This window comes from Calidris pugnax, unplaced genomic scaffold, assembly GCF_001431845.1.
Source record: "Calidris pugnax isolate Ruff unplaced genomic scaffold, ASM143184v1 scaffold294, whole genome shotgun sequence".
Lineage (NCBI taxonomy): Eukaryota > Metazoa > Chordata > Aves > Charadriiformes > Scolopacidae > Calidris > Calidris pugnax.
This window is the reverse complement of record NW_015094505.1, coordinates 1,460,690-1,477,077: the sequence shown is the minus strand read 5'-3', so window position 1 is coordinate 1,477,077 and position 16,388 is coordinate 1,460,690. Positions and strand designations below refer to the sequence as shown.

The window sequence follows — 16,388 nt, the reverse complement described above, 5'->3', positions numbered from 1 at the left end:
CCCCCCCCAATCTAATGCCCCCTGCCTCGTTTTGGAATTGTTGCATATCAATTTATTGGAATCTGCTTCTCATCATTAAATTCTAGCCCTCAGTTTGACGATGTTAATAAAGGTGTTGTGATAAAGTGGAATTCATTTCACTTCTGTTCTGCAAACAGCCTATTGTTGAATGAGTCACTTCAATGTATTAATCAGACATATAATATAGCATTGTAACGAGGTTAAAAGTGCACCTTGATTTCCATTTTAAAGATATTCTCAATCAAGCAGAAGCTAATCTGATGCTGTAAGTCATTCTGTAATTCAATTGGACTAACCGCAGTACATGTAAAAACAAGATGTCTTACAACGAAGTCTTGAAAAAGCCCTGCAGTTATTTATATCTTTATAGAAAATAATGATTTCCATTTTCAATAAGCCTGATTCGTCTTTGGGAAAAATGTAATTCCTTTATCATGGGCAAAAATCTAATGGGAGTCTTTTTACCTTGTCTGCTGTGTTTTGGGTAAGTTATCTTGGTGCTGACCTTTAATTGGATTAGGCTAGAACTGATTGTCAGGGGAAAAAAAAAATAATATGGATCTGGTAACTTCAAAACTAAGAAAAAACAACAAATGAGGGGAAAAACCCAGTGAAAACAAGAGAACATGGGGCTTTCCTGAGCCCTTTGTTGGCCTTGAATGGATTAATTTTACCTGCAGCTAAACTCTGCTGTGCGAAGATATTTTTACCACTTTCCACTAATAACAATTATTACACTTCTATTTTAGGCTTTGCTCGGGGAGGTCCAGGGCATCGCTGTGGGGAGAGCCTGGTGCACCCCTTCTGGAGGCTGGAGAATGCCCTGGTGGGGTTTAGCTGGAAAACAAATGGCTGTAATTATTCTGCTGAGGATATTAAGCTAAAACTTAAAGACCATTGAAATATTTGGTGAACTTTGGTTCACCAAAGTGTCTTTGTAAAGAGAAAGTTGGAAAGAGGAAGGTGGGTGGGGGAAGCAACAGGTGGGTGCTGTGGGGTTATTCCTGTGGGGAGGTGGAAATAAGTGGGATTACGGTCCTTTGTAAGGGAGGGGTGAGCAGGGAGGGATGGACCTGAACCCCGTGGGGTTGGGAGGGTTTTCTGTTCAGCACAGGAAGGGAGGAGGGCGTTTTGTTGTGAGAAATACTATCAGTGGCGTCAGAACCTTTGGGATGGTTTTGGTAGAAGAGGTTATTGAAGTACAAATGGGAAGGGCTGCGTGTTGCCGTGAGCAGGGCCTGCGCGGGGCGCGGAGCCGCGCTGCTTTGTACCGCTGGCTTTGATACCCCCAGCTACAGCTGAGTGAGCGGTGAGCCTCGTGAGCGCCCTTTCGTACAAAATATTCCACTTGCTCTTGGATCCCTGACTGAGAGAGAGTGAGAACTAATTAAGGAGATGGGATATCATCAGTAGATTTTTCTTCCCGGAGATTTTATGAGCGGTGATTTGAAAAGCACCATATTAAAGTCATTGAGGAACAAGTTAATGCTGCGTTTCTAAGAATATTGCCCTTCTGCTAAAAGATTATATTCAAGAATAAACAGTGTACAGTAGCTAATTGCTAGCTGACACATTGTAATGGCTTTATACTTCCAAAATTGAATTGGATTGGCCCGTGGGTCTGACGGCAGCTTGGGGCGAGGACCGGCCGTGCCCCCAGTCTTGGCCATGCTCCCCAGCAGCCGTGCGGCACGGTGGGGGCTCAGGGCATCACCAGCAGCTGGCCTTCGGGTGCTGTCGTGTTTTGCTCCCCAACCTGGCTCCGGTCAGCCTGGCACGCTCCTGCTTTTCTCTGGATTTTGCTCCCACCTCTTCCCTTTCACCCTGAATAAAGCCATAGTTTAGTTGTCTAAGAAGCATGGCGTTGTGGAGGTCTGACACAGAACCGTAATGGGTGCATTAGTGTGCTGCGGGGCACTGTTCCAGGAAATGTCTCCCCTTGGGAAAACTGCATAAGCGTGTGCTGAAAATTAAGCAAATGCTTTTTCCTCGCTTCTCCCCATGGGCTGTGCTGGGTCTGAGCCCTGGCTGGGCCGCCGACTGCTGCCAGATCCCACCCTGGGAACCAAAATACCCAATTTTGTGTTAGATGCAGAATTCGCAAAACACTGGAGGGAAACACTGACTTGAAAAGTTGTGCTTTAATTATATGTCATGGGTTATAAAGGCAGCAAGAACAACTGTGATCATTTAGTCCCACTTCCTCCCTACCTATACATAACAATAAACAGCCTTTTGCTTAAACACAAAGCAGCTTTCTCCGGTGGATTAAACGCTGCGTGCTGGGGATGCCAGGAAGAAAAAACATCTTGTTTGCATTATTTTATGTAGGTTTGAAAGGGCTTGACTCAAGCTGAGGTCACGATTCCTTTGAGGGAAAGGGCATCCTGCGCTGGGAGAAGCTGGGTCAGCGCAGGGGTCGGGATGTGGTGGGGACACAGCGCGGAGGTGCCTGGGATGCTGTAGCATTGGGCATGGAGTCCTCCTGGGGAGGGCGTTTCATGCCCTAGTGGGACCAGCAATGGAAGTGCAGGGGAGGTCTACGGCTGGTTGAAGCCATTTGAACACTGTCGCGGCAGGAGAAGTGCAGATGGGGATGGTCCAGCTTCAGCAATTAGCACCAAGCATTGAACCTCTTGTGCTCCCCTCTGCTCTTCTGAGCTGCTGTGCCCACGTCCTTATGCAGGCTCTGGGGTGGTGCGGTAACCACGAGGTGCACCAGACCTGCCAGCTCTTGTGTCACCTCTGTCACACTAATACATGTGGCTGCGCAGGGACACATCCTGCTCCTTGCCCTGAAGGACCAGCACCCTCCCAGTTAGACCTCAGGTTGTACCAGGGCATGGTGAGGGCCTTGGGCAGCAGCTGGGGTCCATGCTGCTGTCTCCTCTTCCATCAAGTCTTGAGCCCTCCCTTGGTGGTCCGAGCTGTCTGCAGACAAGATATGGCATCAGGGATGGGGCCGCCCATTGGTCTTCCCTGGGCCTCCTGTTCCTGCTGCGATACAAAAAAAAAAAAAAAAAGAAGTCACACAGTAACTTTTTAATTATTTAACGATGTATTTCTCAAGGAATAATTGAATCTCCACTTGGGGCTGCAGGGGGGAAGTCCGACTGGTGGGTATTGACCACATTTGCAACCCCAGCTGACACAACTGCTGTTAAATAACCTGTTACAGGCCCTGTCCCTTGCTGGCTTACGTTCCTGATGGCAGGTATCTGTTTTTCCCCTCTAAACTAAGCTACTAGGAATTTGTTTCCCTCGGATTGTTCCTTTCTGTAGTGCTGTAGGCACAAACATGGTGCGATATTAAAACCTACAGAAATCTGCCAAGGAAACCTGGGAAAGAAGGTGACGCTCTGGGTGCTTGCCGGGGGCTGTGGTGGTCCTGCGGGGCCTCCCCTCGCCCCAGCCCGGGGGGGCCTCGGGGGACTCCCGGGAACCCCGGAGCCTTTTCACCGCCGACTCCTCCACAAGAGCCCGAGCTTGCAGCCTGCGCAGAAGGGGGTGCTCCCAGAGGGGTTACTCTTCGCTTCCTGGGGCTCTGCAACAGGGAGAGGTGCAGAAAGTCATTTTTGGGGTGGTTTTTTGTTGTTTTTTTTTTTAAATTCTTGGTAGAAACTGATAATCCCTCAAGCCAATTCCTTCCTGTACTTCTCAGCCTGTGGGGATGGAGCAGATTGAATTGGTTGCACCAGGAGGGTCTTCTAGGGTCCTGCAGCAGCAGCGGTGTGAGCGCACAAAGCTCCGTTGGATAACTGCCATGTATTTGGCACCCGTACAGGAACGGGCTCTGCTGCCTTGGCTCCACATTTTCTCACAAGTGAGTCGCTTTCAGCGCTAATTTTGAGATGGACTGGTTGAGTTTGGAGTTCCAGGCTCCTCGGGGAACCCGACTCCCGTGGGTCTGACGGCAGCTTGGGGCGAGGGTCGGCCGTGCCCCCAGCCTTGGCCGTGCCCCCCCAGCAGCCGTGCGGCACGGTGGGGGCTCAGGGCATCACCAGCAGCTGGCCTTCGGGTGCTGTCGTGTTTTGCTCCCCAACCTGGCTCCGGTCAGCCTGGCACGCTCCTGCTTTTCTCTGGATTTTGCTCCCACCTCTTCCCTTTCACCCTGAATAAAGCCATAGTTTAGTTGTCTAAGAAGCATGGCGTTGTGGAGGTCTGACACAGAACCGTAATGGGTGCATTAGTGTGCTGCGGGGCACTGTTCCAGGAAATGTCTCCCCTTGGGAAAACTGCATAAGCGTGTGCTGAAAATTAAGCAAATGCTTTTTCCTCGCTTCTCCCCATGGGCTGTGCTGGGTCTGAGCCCTGGCTGGGCCGCCGACTGCTGCCAGATCCCACCCTGGGAACCAAAATACCCAATTTTGTGTTAGATGCAGAATTCGCAAAACACTGGAGGGAAACACTGACTTGAAAAGTTGTGCTTTAATTATATGTCATGGGTTATAAAGGCAGCAAGAACAACTGTGATCATTTAGTCCCACTTCCTCCCTACCTATACATAACAATAAACAGCCCTTTGCTTAAACACAAAGCAGCTTTCTCCGGTGGATTAAACGCTGCGTGCTGGGGATGCCAGGAAGAAAAAACATCTTGTTTGCATTATTTTATGTAGGTTTGAAAGGGCTTGACTCAAGCTGAGGTCACGATTCCTTTGAGGGAAAGGGCATCCTGCGCTGGGAGAAGCTGGGTCAGCGCAGGGGTCGGGATGTGGTGGGGACACAGCGCGGAGGTGCCTGGGATGCTGTAGCATTGGGCATGGAGTCCTCCTGGGGAGGGCGTTTCATGCCCTAGTGGGACCAGCAATGGAAGTGCAGGGGAGGTCTACGGCTGGTTGAAGCCATTTGAACACTGTCGCGGCAGGAGAAGTGCAGATGGGGATGGTCCAGCTTCAGCAATTAGCACCAAGCATTGAACCTCTTGTGCTCCCCTCTGCTCTTCTGAGCTGCTGTGCCCACGTCCTTATGCAGGCTCTGGGGTGGTGCGGTAACCACGAGGTGCACCAGACCTGCCAGCTCTTGTGTCACCTCTGTCACACTAATACATGTGGCTGCGCAGGGACACATCCTGCTCCTTGCCCTGAAGGACCAGCACCCTCCCAGTTAGACCTCAGGTTGTACCAGGGCATGGTGAGGGCCTTGGGCAGCAGCTGGGGTCCATGCTGCTGTCTCCTCTTCCATCAAGTCTTGAGCCCTCCCTTGGTGGTCCGAGCTGTCTGCAGACAAGATATGGCATCAGGGATGGGGCCGCCCATTGGTCTTCCCTGGGCCTCCTGTTCCTGCTGCGATGCTGCAAAGTGTCTTGTGATGCTCTACATGAAGGATGGGAATGTAGAAATGAAGTTATATTTCCTTCCAAAAATGCCTCCTTAGTCTGCCAGTTTGAAGACCTGGTCTATGTTTGGGGAATGTAGAAATGAAGTTATATTTCCTTCTAAAAATGCCTCCTTAGTCTGCCAGTTTTAAGACCTGGTCTTCAAACCAGGTGGTGATGGTCCTCAGCGTCACCTGGTCTGGTAGCTGCAGGGGTCCCTGAGCGTTTGTAGCGTGTGTTTGCAGCATGTGTTGGGCATCACCGTGGGCACTGGTGTGACAGGCGCTCTGTTATTCTAAGCATTAGTGTTTGTGTGCATTTTACACATTATAGCGTTGCATTATTTAAAGGGGATGCATTATTAAACGCTCTTCTCCTCGGCATGGAGAGTAGGTCACTTCCTGCAGTTCCCGCTGCTCCGCGCCAGTGAGTGAGGATGCTGTCTCTTATGTAATCCTGAAGGCTGAATAATAGCAATTGTAATGCTATAGCGCTGATTAATAACATTTAGTACTCCATTAATGAGGAATTTTAGTGAAATGTGCATAGAAGACATCTGTGTTATCATACTCAGTTTATTCCTTCTGCTTGAGTGCCTGGAACCAGAAGAACAATCGTTGCTCAGTTAATAATGATGTGCTGCTTAAAATAAAAGCTTGTAAATTCATTTTTATGCCCATAATCATATTTTCCGCTGTGAGAAAGAGTGAGGGAGCAGGGAATTGTCTCTTTCCCGTCTTCCTGGCAAAATGTATATAATGATTACAAGCATATAATAAGAGTGTTTGTCCTAGCTAAATGTTTCTTCACTTGGGTTAATCAGCATTCGTTTGAGAGCGTGGCGTGCACTTTTGTGGAAGGCGATGCGATCGCGGGGGAAGTGTGGCAGATTTAAATCAGTAATAAAAGCCCTGGGGAAATTAACAAGACAAAACATTAACCACAGACTAAACATTAACATATATTAGCATTTTTATTACACCTGTAGAAATGGTAAATGGGCTTGGTTACTACTATTAAAAAGTTTATGTTCTGTCCCACATCATTGCAATGTATATTTTTGCTTTAAGCCCTTTAGAATTTAATTAAGCGGATTTCTATAGCTGCGCTTGAGTAATAGACTTTGGGTTCACTTTTATGGTGACTTTGAAGATAAAGAACATGCTTGTGCCCCGTTTATAATCCCAGTAACACAGGCGGTGTCATGGAGAGTAGGTTGTGAAAAAGAACTGGGGAAGAAGCACCAATGCAGGCAGCTGTGTTACTGAGCCTTACTGGTCAAACTGGGTGCACAGGGGTTTTGTGGGTTCCTCTGAAGGCGGCACATGTTCTTGAGGTCTGTGGTCGTCTCCGCTGTGCGTACCGCAGCAAATCACCCTCTCAGAGGCTGTGTTCAAATCAATTATAATCGTTAATCGCTTTTCAGCTTAACGTGCAGCCTCTCCCCAAGGAAACTCGGGAACAGGTATAAAATGGCATATGTGAACTCCAGAGAGCAGAGAAGATTGCAGGAGGAAATCTTCAAAAATGAGGCCATCCCCTTGAGAGGAAAAAAAAAAAAAACCAACCCACATATTTCTTCCTGGAGAGTGAATCTCCAAGCAGAAGAGTTCACAGAGAAGACAAATGGAAACTCCATGTAAAGTTTAAGCAAAGGTCAAATGCAGCAAGCTCTCCTTCGGAGCCGAGTGGAGCTCATGGGCTGAGTGAGGAGTGGCAGCAGCAGATATTCAACAGTGTCTAATGCTCTCTCTTCTCCTCCAGGGGGAAGTTGATTAGCTTTTTAAAAAAATCTTCTAGGAAATTACCTTTAAAACGCTTTTACTCTCAGAAGTGATGCTCAGATTGGTGCTGAGGATCACCCGCGTGCTGCTTTCCATTCGTTCCCCACCTGGATTTGCTTGCTGACGTGCCAGGCGAGAGGTTTTTGCCCCAGGTGGCCGCCCTGCCTTGTGCCTGGGCGATGGAGTGGCTTCGGCTGGTGGCCCTGGCGCTGTGAGCTGTGCCATACTCCAGAGCTGGGCTGGGGGTGCCCGCGGGGGCTCTGCCCTCCATCAGCTGTGCCGAGGCTGTGATGCTTTGCACAGAGCTGTGTACTGCGGTCGCTATGCCTTTTTTTTTTTTTTGGACATAATTTAACCTTATCCCAGTGGTCCCGGTTTCCGTTGGCTTGCAGGAACCCATGTGGACCAGTGAGACCCTTGTGGCTGGAAGGAGCTGTGGTGGCAGGTCTGCTCCCCAGCTGCTCAGGGTGCATCATTTCCAACAAGTTCCCTGCAGTCCTCCGGCACCTCTTACCTGCACTCAATGGGGAGGCGCTGGAGCGGGCTGATAGCGCTGCTCCGTTGCCCTCGTCCCTGTGCTCCTCTCAGATCAATGTTCCCTCTAAAGCGCAGCCATTACGTGGCTCCCGGGGGTGTCAGGAACCAGCTGCTCCCACTCTGGCACGGGGACGGTCGGTGGCTGGTGGGTCCCGGGGGCCACAGGGTCCCCGAGGAGCTCTGCCCTCGGGCGGGCACCGGCCCACCCTGACGCTGGGGTGAGGAAATGGGTGGTGGGAAGCGGTGGGTGGGAGGCAAGCGGTCCCCCTCGTGGCTCGTGTGGAGGAGGCTAATGAAATCGGGTAATTAGGGAGTTTGTTAATGAGCTGGGGGAGGGAAATTTAACTTCAGCTGTTAGAGTATCAGTGACTTTGGGGACTTGTAAACAAGTTCAGGCTTGGGGAAGGCTTTGCTTGCCTTGTGCCCTGTTGCGGCAGTTTTTTGGTGGACTGGCAGATTCTCTTAAAAACAAGCAAAAACCTCCAACCCCCTGTTGCCTAAAGCCCACACTGCCGTTTGATTTACTTACTCATTTCTTTTGCTGCCTGATGTTTCAAACTTCAGCCTCTTCTGGGACTGTGTGTGTGTGTGATGTGGAATGAGAGGCTGCGTGGCGTTGGCACTGAGGAGGCTTTAGATAAGGACCTGGGTATGTGTTTACGACCCCTCTGACAGTGTGCGGAGCCCGAGGAGAAGAGCCAGCGGTTCCCTTCTGTCCATCTGCTTTGAATTTCACACGTATAGTTGTTGGGTGGCAGGAGGCAAGCACATATTGCTGCTGCGGCTCCATACTGGATTTAGCACACACAGTGAAGATGTGCCGCCTCCTTTTTGCTCTCACTCTTGCATCCCACCTTCTCAGGGATCCGGCTGCTCCTGCCGAGGCAAGCCATGCCTGCAGAGCTGGAGCATCCCACTTTCCACCCTTCCCCAAGAACTGAGGCTTGTGTTGTCCTTTCTCTGACTCCCCTACAATGGCATTTTTCCCGACTTTTTACAATTTGGAGCTCACTTTAAAATGGCAGTGATTAGGAAGAGACTGGGAAACTGGGTTCGTGTGTTCCTGAGCTCGCAGCGGGGACTCAAAAAGGGGTAAAGATTGAAACTGGGTGTGTGAGCTGTTGTCCTAGGACCACTTGTGGCCCAGCAGACTTTGGCAGATGGTTTGAGAAATCCTTCTCTCCCCACAAAAGCACACGCGATGCCGCCCCTGCAAATGAGCAGGCAATCTGTTACTTCTCCATTCTCTCACTTTATTTAAAGTTCAAATCTCAACCGGATTCTTGTTTGACTAAAATGTGACAATCCTTTCACCACAACTTTGCAAGATGGGCTGCAGGGTTCGTTGGTTGGGGTTGTTTTTTTTTTTTTCCTGAAAGGGTTAATTGGTCCTTGAAGAAATAAATAAAAAAATTGGATGCAGTGCTCAGACTCAAGGAAGGTCATCCTGCCCCTCTGCTCTGCCCTGGGGAGGCCCCAGCTGGAGCACTGGGACCAGTTCTGGGCTCCCCAGTTCCAGAAGGACAGGGAACTGCTGGAGAGGGGACAGCAGAGGGTACAAAGATGATCAAGGGACTGGAGCACCTCTCTGATGAGGAAAGGCTGAGGGACTTGGGTCTTTGTAGTCTGGAGAAGAGAAGGCCGAGGGGGCATCTGATCAACGCCTATAAATACTTAAAGGGTGGGTGTGAGGAGGATGGGGCTGGTGTTTTTTCAGTGGTGCCCAGGGACAGGACAAGAGGGAATGGGCACAAACTTGAATATAAGAAGTTTCACCTCAACATGAGGAGGAACTTCTTTGCTGTGAGGGTGGCAGAGCCCTGGCAGAGGCTGCCCAGGGAGGTGGTGGAGTCTCCTTCTCTGGAGACATTCAAACCCCACCTGGACACGTTCCTGTGGGACCTGCTGTGGGTGGACCTGCTCTGGCAGGGGGTTGGACTGGCTGGTCTCCAGAGGCCCCTTCCAACCCCATGTGATTCTGTGATTCTGTGACCCTGTGACATTCCAGCTTCTGTCTGTGAAGATTTCATCTGCTCTGCTGTCCCGTGTCGGGGACAGCTAGCGTGATGCTGTTTGTGGCTCCATCCCTCAAGGAGCCTGTGGTACCCAGATGCAGAGCGGGGTGCGGGGATGGGCCCGAGCGGCAGCTCCCGCACAGGAGGTGGGAGCAGAGGCCATGGCCTACCTTTGGTGCCGGGGGGGACACGAGGAGGCAGCCCGGGTCCGCCTGGCCGCTCTGCTGTGGGAAGTGCCATTGTTTGCCCTGTCGCCCGGGCCCTCCCCTCGCATTCAGCGTGTCTCAGCATCCTTTTGAAAAAAAGCCTTGATCCTGGACTTGCTCTTCTCTGGGGGTTCAATAGGCTTTGCCAGCTGAAAGGCGCGCTTTGGGAAGGGAGGGGGGGCTTTTCACAGAGCTGGGGAGAATCAAAGGGAGTCATCACAAACGGCAGCTTAAAATATCTGACCTTTTCCCTCTTCTCTCCTCCGCTTTACGTGCCCATGCAGAGCGTGGGTGCAGCGATGCTGCTTTTGTGGTATTGCTTGTTCTGCCTGCGGGGCAGGGGTTCAACACCAGGATGGATGGGGCTTTGAGCAACCTGCTCTGGTGGGAGGTGTCCCTGCCCAGGGCAGGGGGGTGGAACTCGATGATCTTTAAGGTCCCTTCCAACTCTTAACTATTCCATGATTCTATGATTTGCGTACTTTGTGTTTCCCAGGCGAGGTTTCGTGGCAGGTCTCATCCCTGACCTCCCCGTGGGCTCAGAGAGCACCTTTGGGTGGTGATGTCTGCAGACCCCCGTGCATCCTCACCCTCTCCTGCCCATCTGCCCATTGCAGGGACGGTGGCACCAGCCGGCACGGAGTATGGGACATGCAGACCCATTCTGCAGTGGTGGGGTCTCAGGTGTCCCCAATACCCTTGTCCAGGTCTCCTGCTGCCCTGTCATTTTCCTCCTAGTCCCAGCTGTCTGCATCAGGGCACTATTTGCAAGTTCCATGAGAGGGATGCATTCAAAAGGAAAACCCAAAAGACAAAGAAAGCAGCCCAAAATGTGGTGTTTGGTTTTCTTACTCCCTTCCTACCCCGGGTTTTTAAGCCTGCCGCATGATTTGAGGAGGGCAATAGGGCTGATAGAGGTGGTTTTGGCCAGACAGAGAGGAAACACAGCCAAGGAAAGGCACCAGAGAATAAAAACCAGGTAAGATGCTGCAGAAACTGCTCCCCCAGCAGCTGCAGGAGTCACTTTGGCAGAGGGAACCTCAGGTGCAGAGGGGACGGGTGGCAGTGTCTCTCCCCACTGGGCTGTGAACCAGAAATGGCAGTGCCCGGCTCCCAGGAGGTCTCTCTTTCACTCCTGGTTGTATGGCAGCCTGAGCAAACACACCGCACGGCTCTTGGTAATGAAAGAGGTGACATTACTAATTTATTTGCCCACCCGAATGCAGGATGTAATAGAACAGAATTAATCTCTTCTCTTTACACATCAGATGCTTGTCGACTTGGGCAGCGGGTGGACTTTTAGCCTCCAGTGTGTGGCTAACTGGGAGCTCACGCCACCTTGGTTTGGTGTGGTGTGAAGATAAACGAGATGCTGCAAGGAACAGGCGTTTTATGGGTACGTGGTTGGTCCCAAGCCTGGATGTGAGCAGTGGGATGAGGCTGAAGGAAAGAGGGGTTGATTTTATCTGCGGTGCCTTCATGGTCCTTGGTGATCGGCCGAGCCCCCTTCAGAACCCAGCACGGATGAGGCCTGCAGAACAGCCCAGGGTGGCTCAGAAGGTGAGTTTCCCAGCGGCAGCAGTGCCTCGGGGGGACAGCTGTCCCTTGGTGGTCTCCCAGAGAAGGAAATGGCTCAAATCCACCCGCTGCTGGCTGAGGCTCGGGAGAGTGCCTGCGCGGAGAACTTTAATGAGGCGGTTTGGATTCCTTCCCTCGCTGCAGCCGGTTACTGAATCATCTGTATGCTAATGAGATAATTTGTGTCATTAACAGAGCCCTGTTGATCAAGACCTCCCATGGTATGACTGGACTGTAGCCACAATGCTTGCTGTATTTTAGGCCCCGATTTTTTTAATTAGTAACAGTGCGTGCGATATTCATCCCCGGGCAGCTGCAGCGCAGCCCGTGCGGATGCTGAGCTGCCTCCAGATGCAGAACCCGGGTCTCAGGATTTCCCTTCAGAGGGGAGAGAGAGGTGGAGTGTAGAGTCTGAAGATGCTGCAGTGTTCAGCAAGGAAGGAGCAGGGAACACAGAATCACAGAATGCTGTGGGGTTGGAAGGGACCTCTGGAGATCGTCTAGTCCAACCCCCTGCCAGAGCAGGTCCACCCAGAGCAGGTCCCACAGGAACCCAGGTGGGTTTTGAATGTCTCCAGAGACAGAGACTCCACCACCTCCCTGGGAAGAGGCTTCTTCCAGGGCTCTGCCACCCTCACAGGAAAGAACTTCCTCCTCACGTTGAGATGGAACTTCTTATGTGCCCGTTCCCTCTTGTCCTGTCTGGGCACCACTGAAAAAAGACTGGCCCCATCCTCCTGACACCCTCCCTTTAAGTATTTATAGGCGTTGATCAGATCCCCCCTCAGCCTTCTCTTCTCCAGACTAAACAGACCCAAGTTCCTCAGCCTTTCCTCATAAGAGAGATGCTCCAGGCCCCTCATCATCTTTGTAGTCCTGAACACCCTCCCTGCCAGCATGAGTTGAACCTGGTACAGGGAGATTTGCTGGTCACGCCTGCAGCTCAGGGGGTTTGTTAGCCTTAAGGGGCACTTTGATGTCCAAAAAATCTTGCCTGAAGTTTCTTGCCTTCCCTCCCACAGGGCAGGTATTCATACAAGAGCAAGGTTGCACCCTTAGGACAGCATTTTACTTTCAGGTGCTAGGACCACACAGGTGCTCACTCTCTCCCCCTCAATAGGGTAGGGAGAAAAGGATGGGGGAAAAAACCTCCTGGGCTGAGATACAGATAGTTTAATAGAACGGTAATTGAAGAAGAAAATAATAAGAAGAATAAGAATAAGAATATACAAAATACAGTAACACAACGTGAGTCCCTCTCACCACCTCCTGATGCCCAGCCTGTCCTGAGCATTGAGTGTGGATTCCTGTCCCCTGGCCAACCCCCGTTTACATGCTGAGCATGATGTCTAGGGTATGGAATATTCCTTTGGCCACCGTGTCCTGTCTGTGCTCCCTCCCAGCTTCTATGGGAAGCTGGAAAAGTCCTTGACTAATGTAAGCATCACTTAGCAACAACTAAAACTTAAAGGTGTTATCAACATTATTCTCATACTAAAGCTAAAACACAGCAGCTGCTGCTGCAAAAAAATAACTCTATCCCAGCTGAAACCAGGACAGATGCTTGCGTGAGCTATGGGAGAGGTGGGGATGACGGGATGACAGACCAGCTCACGTGCAGGTGCCGGTGTGCATCTCAGCCATTTCCCTCCAGTGTTTCTGGTCCCAGCACCTCCTCATGCTGCTGTGTTTGTGTTTTCCAGATCAGCCGGTTATGTGGCCATGCTCAGCAGAGGCAGTATCGATCAGCTAATTACCCTGAAGACCTTTTCATTGACAAGAAAGTCCTGAAGGTGCCTCACATCGAGCAAGAAGAAACTTTGTTGAGCAGGAGGAGGTAAGGATGCTCAGGCTGAGCGCGGTGCCCGCGGGATGGGCTGTAGGAGCGGTCACCGTGTGGGATGGCCCAGTGGAAGGGGATGGAAGAGCTCCTTATTTCCCTTCCCCATAAACCTGCAGCTGGTTTTGACTCTGAACATCAGAGCTGCTCTGGGGCTGGCTCTCAAGTGCAGCGAGGCATCTACATGTGTTTTCTCCTAGTGCATCTAGTTTTTAGAGTTTTTTAACCTATAAAACTGCCACCTGCTTTTCATTTTTGTTTTGCTTTTTTTCACAATGCCCCAGGCACCCAGGATTACACACCAGATGCCTTCTCTGAGTTTCTTGGGCACTGCTACAGTGGCAGAAATAATCTCAGGTGTAGTTATAGGTGGAAATGGTCCCTCTAGCCTGAAACAGCATGTGTAGGTAAGGAGGACTCATTTCACTTTTTTTTGGTGTGTAGTCTTTTACGGCAGTTCAGGAATGTTAATAGCCTTTTACTGAATACTTTCAAAGTGAAGCAGGTGCCTTCACTGCTGGCACTGCACCCTGTGCTCCCTTCCCTCTGTAAATAGAAGCTGTAATTCTGTGTGCTCATGCTGGTGTGTCAGGGAGAAGCACCTCCCCTCTGGATCTGAAAGGGCACCCAGAGACATGCGGTGCCTTTGCTGCTGTCTTGAATACAAGGAAAATCCCTGTGGAAGAGAAACAGGCAAGCTTGGCAATTTTGGGAACTGAGGATGGACTAAGTTGGACGGATTTCTCTTTAAAGAGTAACAGGGCCACATTCTTGATATGGTTCCCATGAGATACAGCACCAGGGCTTGCATTCCTCCCTTGTCTCAACACGTCGGAGGGTTGCACAGCCCAGGCTCTGTCGGAGATGTCCTTTGAGGACTGTGAAGTCTAACAAAATCTGCTGTGATGAATCACATGAGCTCATACCTGCAGATACGGAGGAGTTTCTCCATTCCCTTCCCCTCCCTGCCCAGCAAGGAGCTCTGCTCCCCGGGAAAGTTTTCTTCCGTCGGTTTTCCCCAGGGACGAGGAGTAAGGCAGTGCCGAGGACGTGAGGAGCTGGGTGTGATGGGAAGCCTAAGGCTTTTCCTTCTTGGGGTTTGGTGTAGCTGAAACCCCAGGTCTTGCCTCATTTTGGCTTTGAGAATAAAGTTGATAACAACTCAAAATGGTGTTGGTAGGGCCTTCTGCCCCACCGTAAGCCCAGTGCAGGAAATGGCCGTAAGAGGTGATTCATGAAGGAGGTCAATGTCTGAAGAACCCCTCCAATTTGTGCAGAGAGGTCGTGGGCTGAACTTCCACCCTTTGGAGGGGGTTTGGCTCCTCAGGCAAAGGTTCATTTGCGTGGACAGTGATGGATGGGTTGGTGCTTGCCGTACCCTGGCAGGCTGTGTCATGGTGAGGCAGGGTAGGACCTGGTGGCCTCTGCCTCCACCGGCGTCGTCGGTGTGACCAGAGCAGGTACAGGCTCCTTGGCAGCAGAAAAGCCGAGCGGAGCTGCAGTGGCTGCCTTTCCTGGCGCTGGGGCGTCTTCTCCTTGTTTTGCCTGCCCCCAGCTGGCAGTCCAGGGCTTTGTCTGGAGAGGGAACCCCACCAAACCACCAAGCAAAGAGGGATGTGAGCAGCTGGACACCCCCTCTGCACCCTAGCCTGCCCAAGCTTGCTCTGCCTGACACCCCGGCAGCTCCCCACAGCCATTAGGACATGGAAGCCCACCAAGGGGTGACCCTGGCAGTGCTCCCACCTCGAGGTGCTGATCCCTTGGTCATCCCTCCTGGAGAAGAAGGAGGCCAAGAGGTAACCCCTTGCCAAAGAGGGAAACCTGTTGAACCCAAGCCAGAGCCTGAGAGGCCAAGTCTTACTTCCTCCAGTACTTACTATTTGTATTATCATACTTTTTTGTGCCATTTACGTGATTAGATCTGCCAGTGTTTCCTTGGTGACAGCTGCTGAGTGTCCCCAAGGGGACAGACCTGGGCTGGGGGGACGGGTGCATCCCGCTTCCGCAGCCCCTGTCCCCATTCTGGTGGCTGTCAGCGTTCCCCGGGGTCAGCCTGTGTCCCCACACCTCTGGTCCGCTGCCGAAGGTGACGTGCTGGGGACAAGGGTGCTTGGTGTGGGGAAGGGAGGGCGCAGGGAGGAGGTGCTGCCTGGCTCACATGCCTTCTGCCTGGTGCACACATTGCCCTGGAGCTCCTCCTGCCTTCCCAGGGCAGAGCCATTTTCCTGAATGTGACCTGCCCCTTCAGAGGCAGGCTGTGACCCCGCGGCCAGCCCAGACTTGGAACCATGTATGTTCAACAGTGCAGCATGAAGCCCAGCATTACCCATCTGTGCAGCTCTGTGCTGAGAGTGGCTGCTCTGCTCTGCCACCAAAAACGCCACCGGCCCTTGTGAGGATGGTGGATGGTGGATGTCAGGCAGACAATGTGACAAGGCTGTCCTTTCCTGAAGGGCCTCTGTTGCCTTCTGCAAAGTGGAGGGGAGTGCTGGCAGCCTGAGCACTTGCTCTGCACCTCATGTAGAAACACAAAATCACAGAATCATCCAGGTTGGAAAAGACCCTTGGGATCATCGAGTCCAACCATCAGCCCCACTCTACAAAGTTCTCCCCTCCACCATATCCCCCAACACCACATCTAAATGACTCTTAAACACATTCAGGGATGGTGACTCAACCACCTCCCTGGGCAGCCTATTCCAGGGTCTGACCACTCTTCCTGTGAAGAATTGTTTCCTAATGGCCAGTCTAACGGCCTGAGCCAGCAGCACCTTCCCTTAGTGCTGTGAGGGCGCAGAGAGTGAGTCTGGCTTTGGCCTGCTGCATGGTTGGGCTGAGGTGCTGCTGCCCCACCATCTCTCCCATCACTGGTGATTTTACCCTAAGGTTCAGCCTTTAACACAGCCCTTAACTGATTAACATCAGGGAACGATGCAAAATGCTACTTGAGGTCAGAAATAAGACCGATGCTTCATGGCTTGTTTGCACCCAGCTGCTTTCTTGTTGTGTTTGTGTGGCTCCCTTCAGTGGTTAGAATGCACCAACCCCAGCTTCTATTCCTCTTCTAACTGCACACCATTTCTTTCTCCCC

General features: G+C 51.5%; 1 protein-coding gene across 1 annotated transcript in view; it reads left to right on the top strand.

Moving 5' to 3' along the window:
- GPC3 (glypican 3) overlaps positions 1–16,388 on the top strand; it is a gene marked incomplete at its 5' end in the record, with an annotated part of 172,678 nt that overhangs the window by 91,255 nt on the left and 65,035 nt on the right. The window contains one exon of the mRNA XM_014963067.1: positions 13,161–13,294. Coding sequence (XP_014818553.1) covers positions 13,161–13,294 — 134 coding nt within the window. The remainder of the gene's footprint in view (positions 1–13,160; positions 13,295–16,388) is intronic.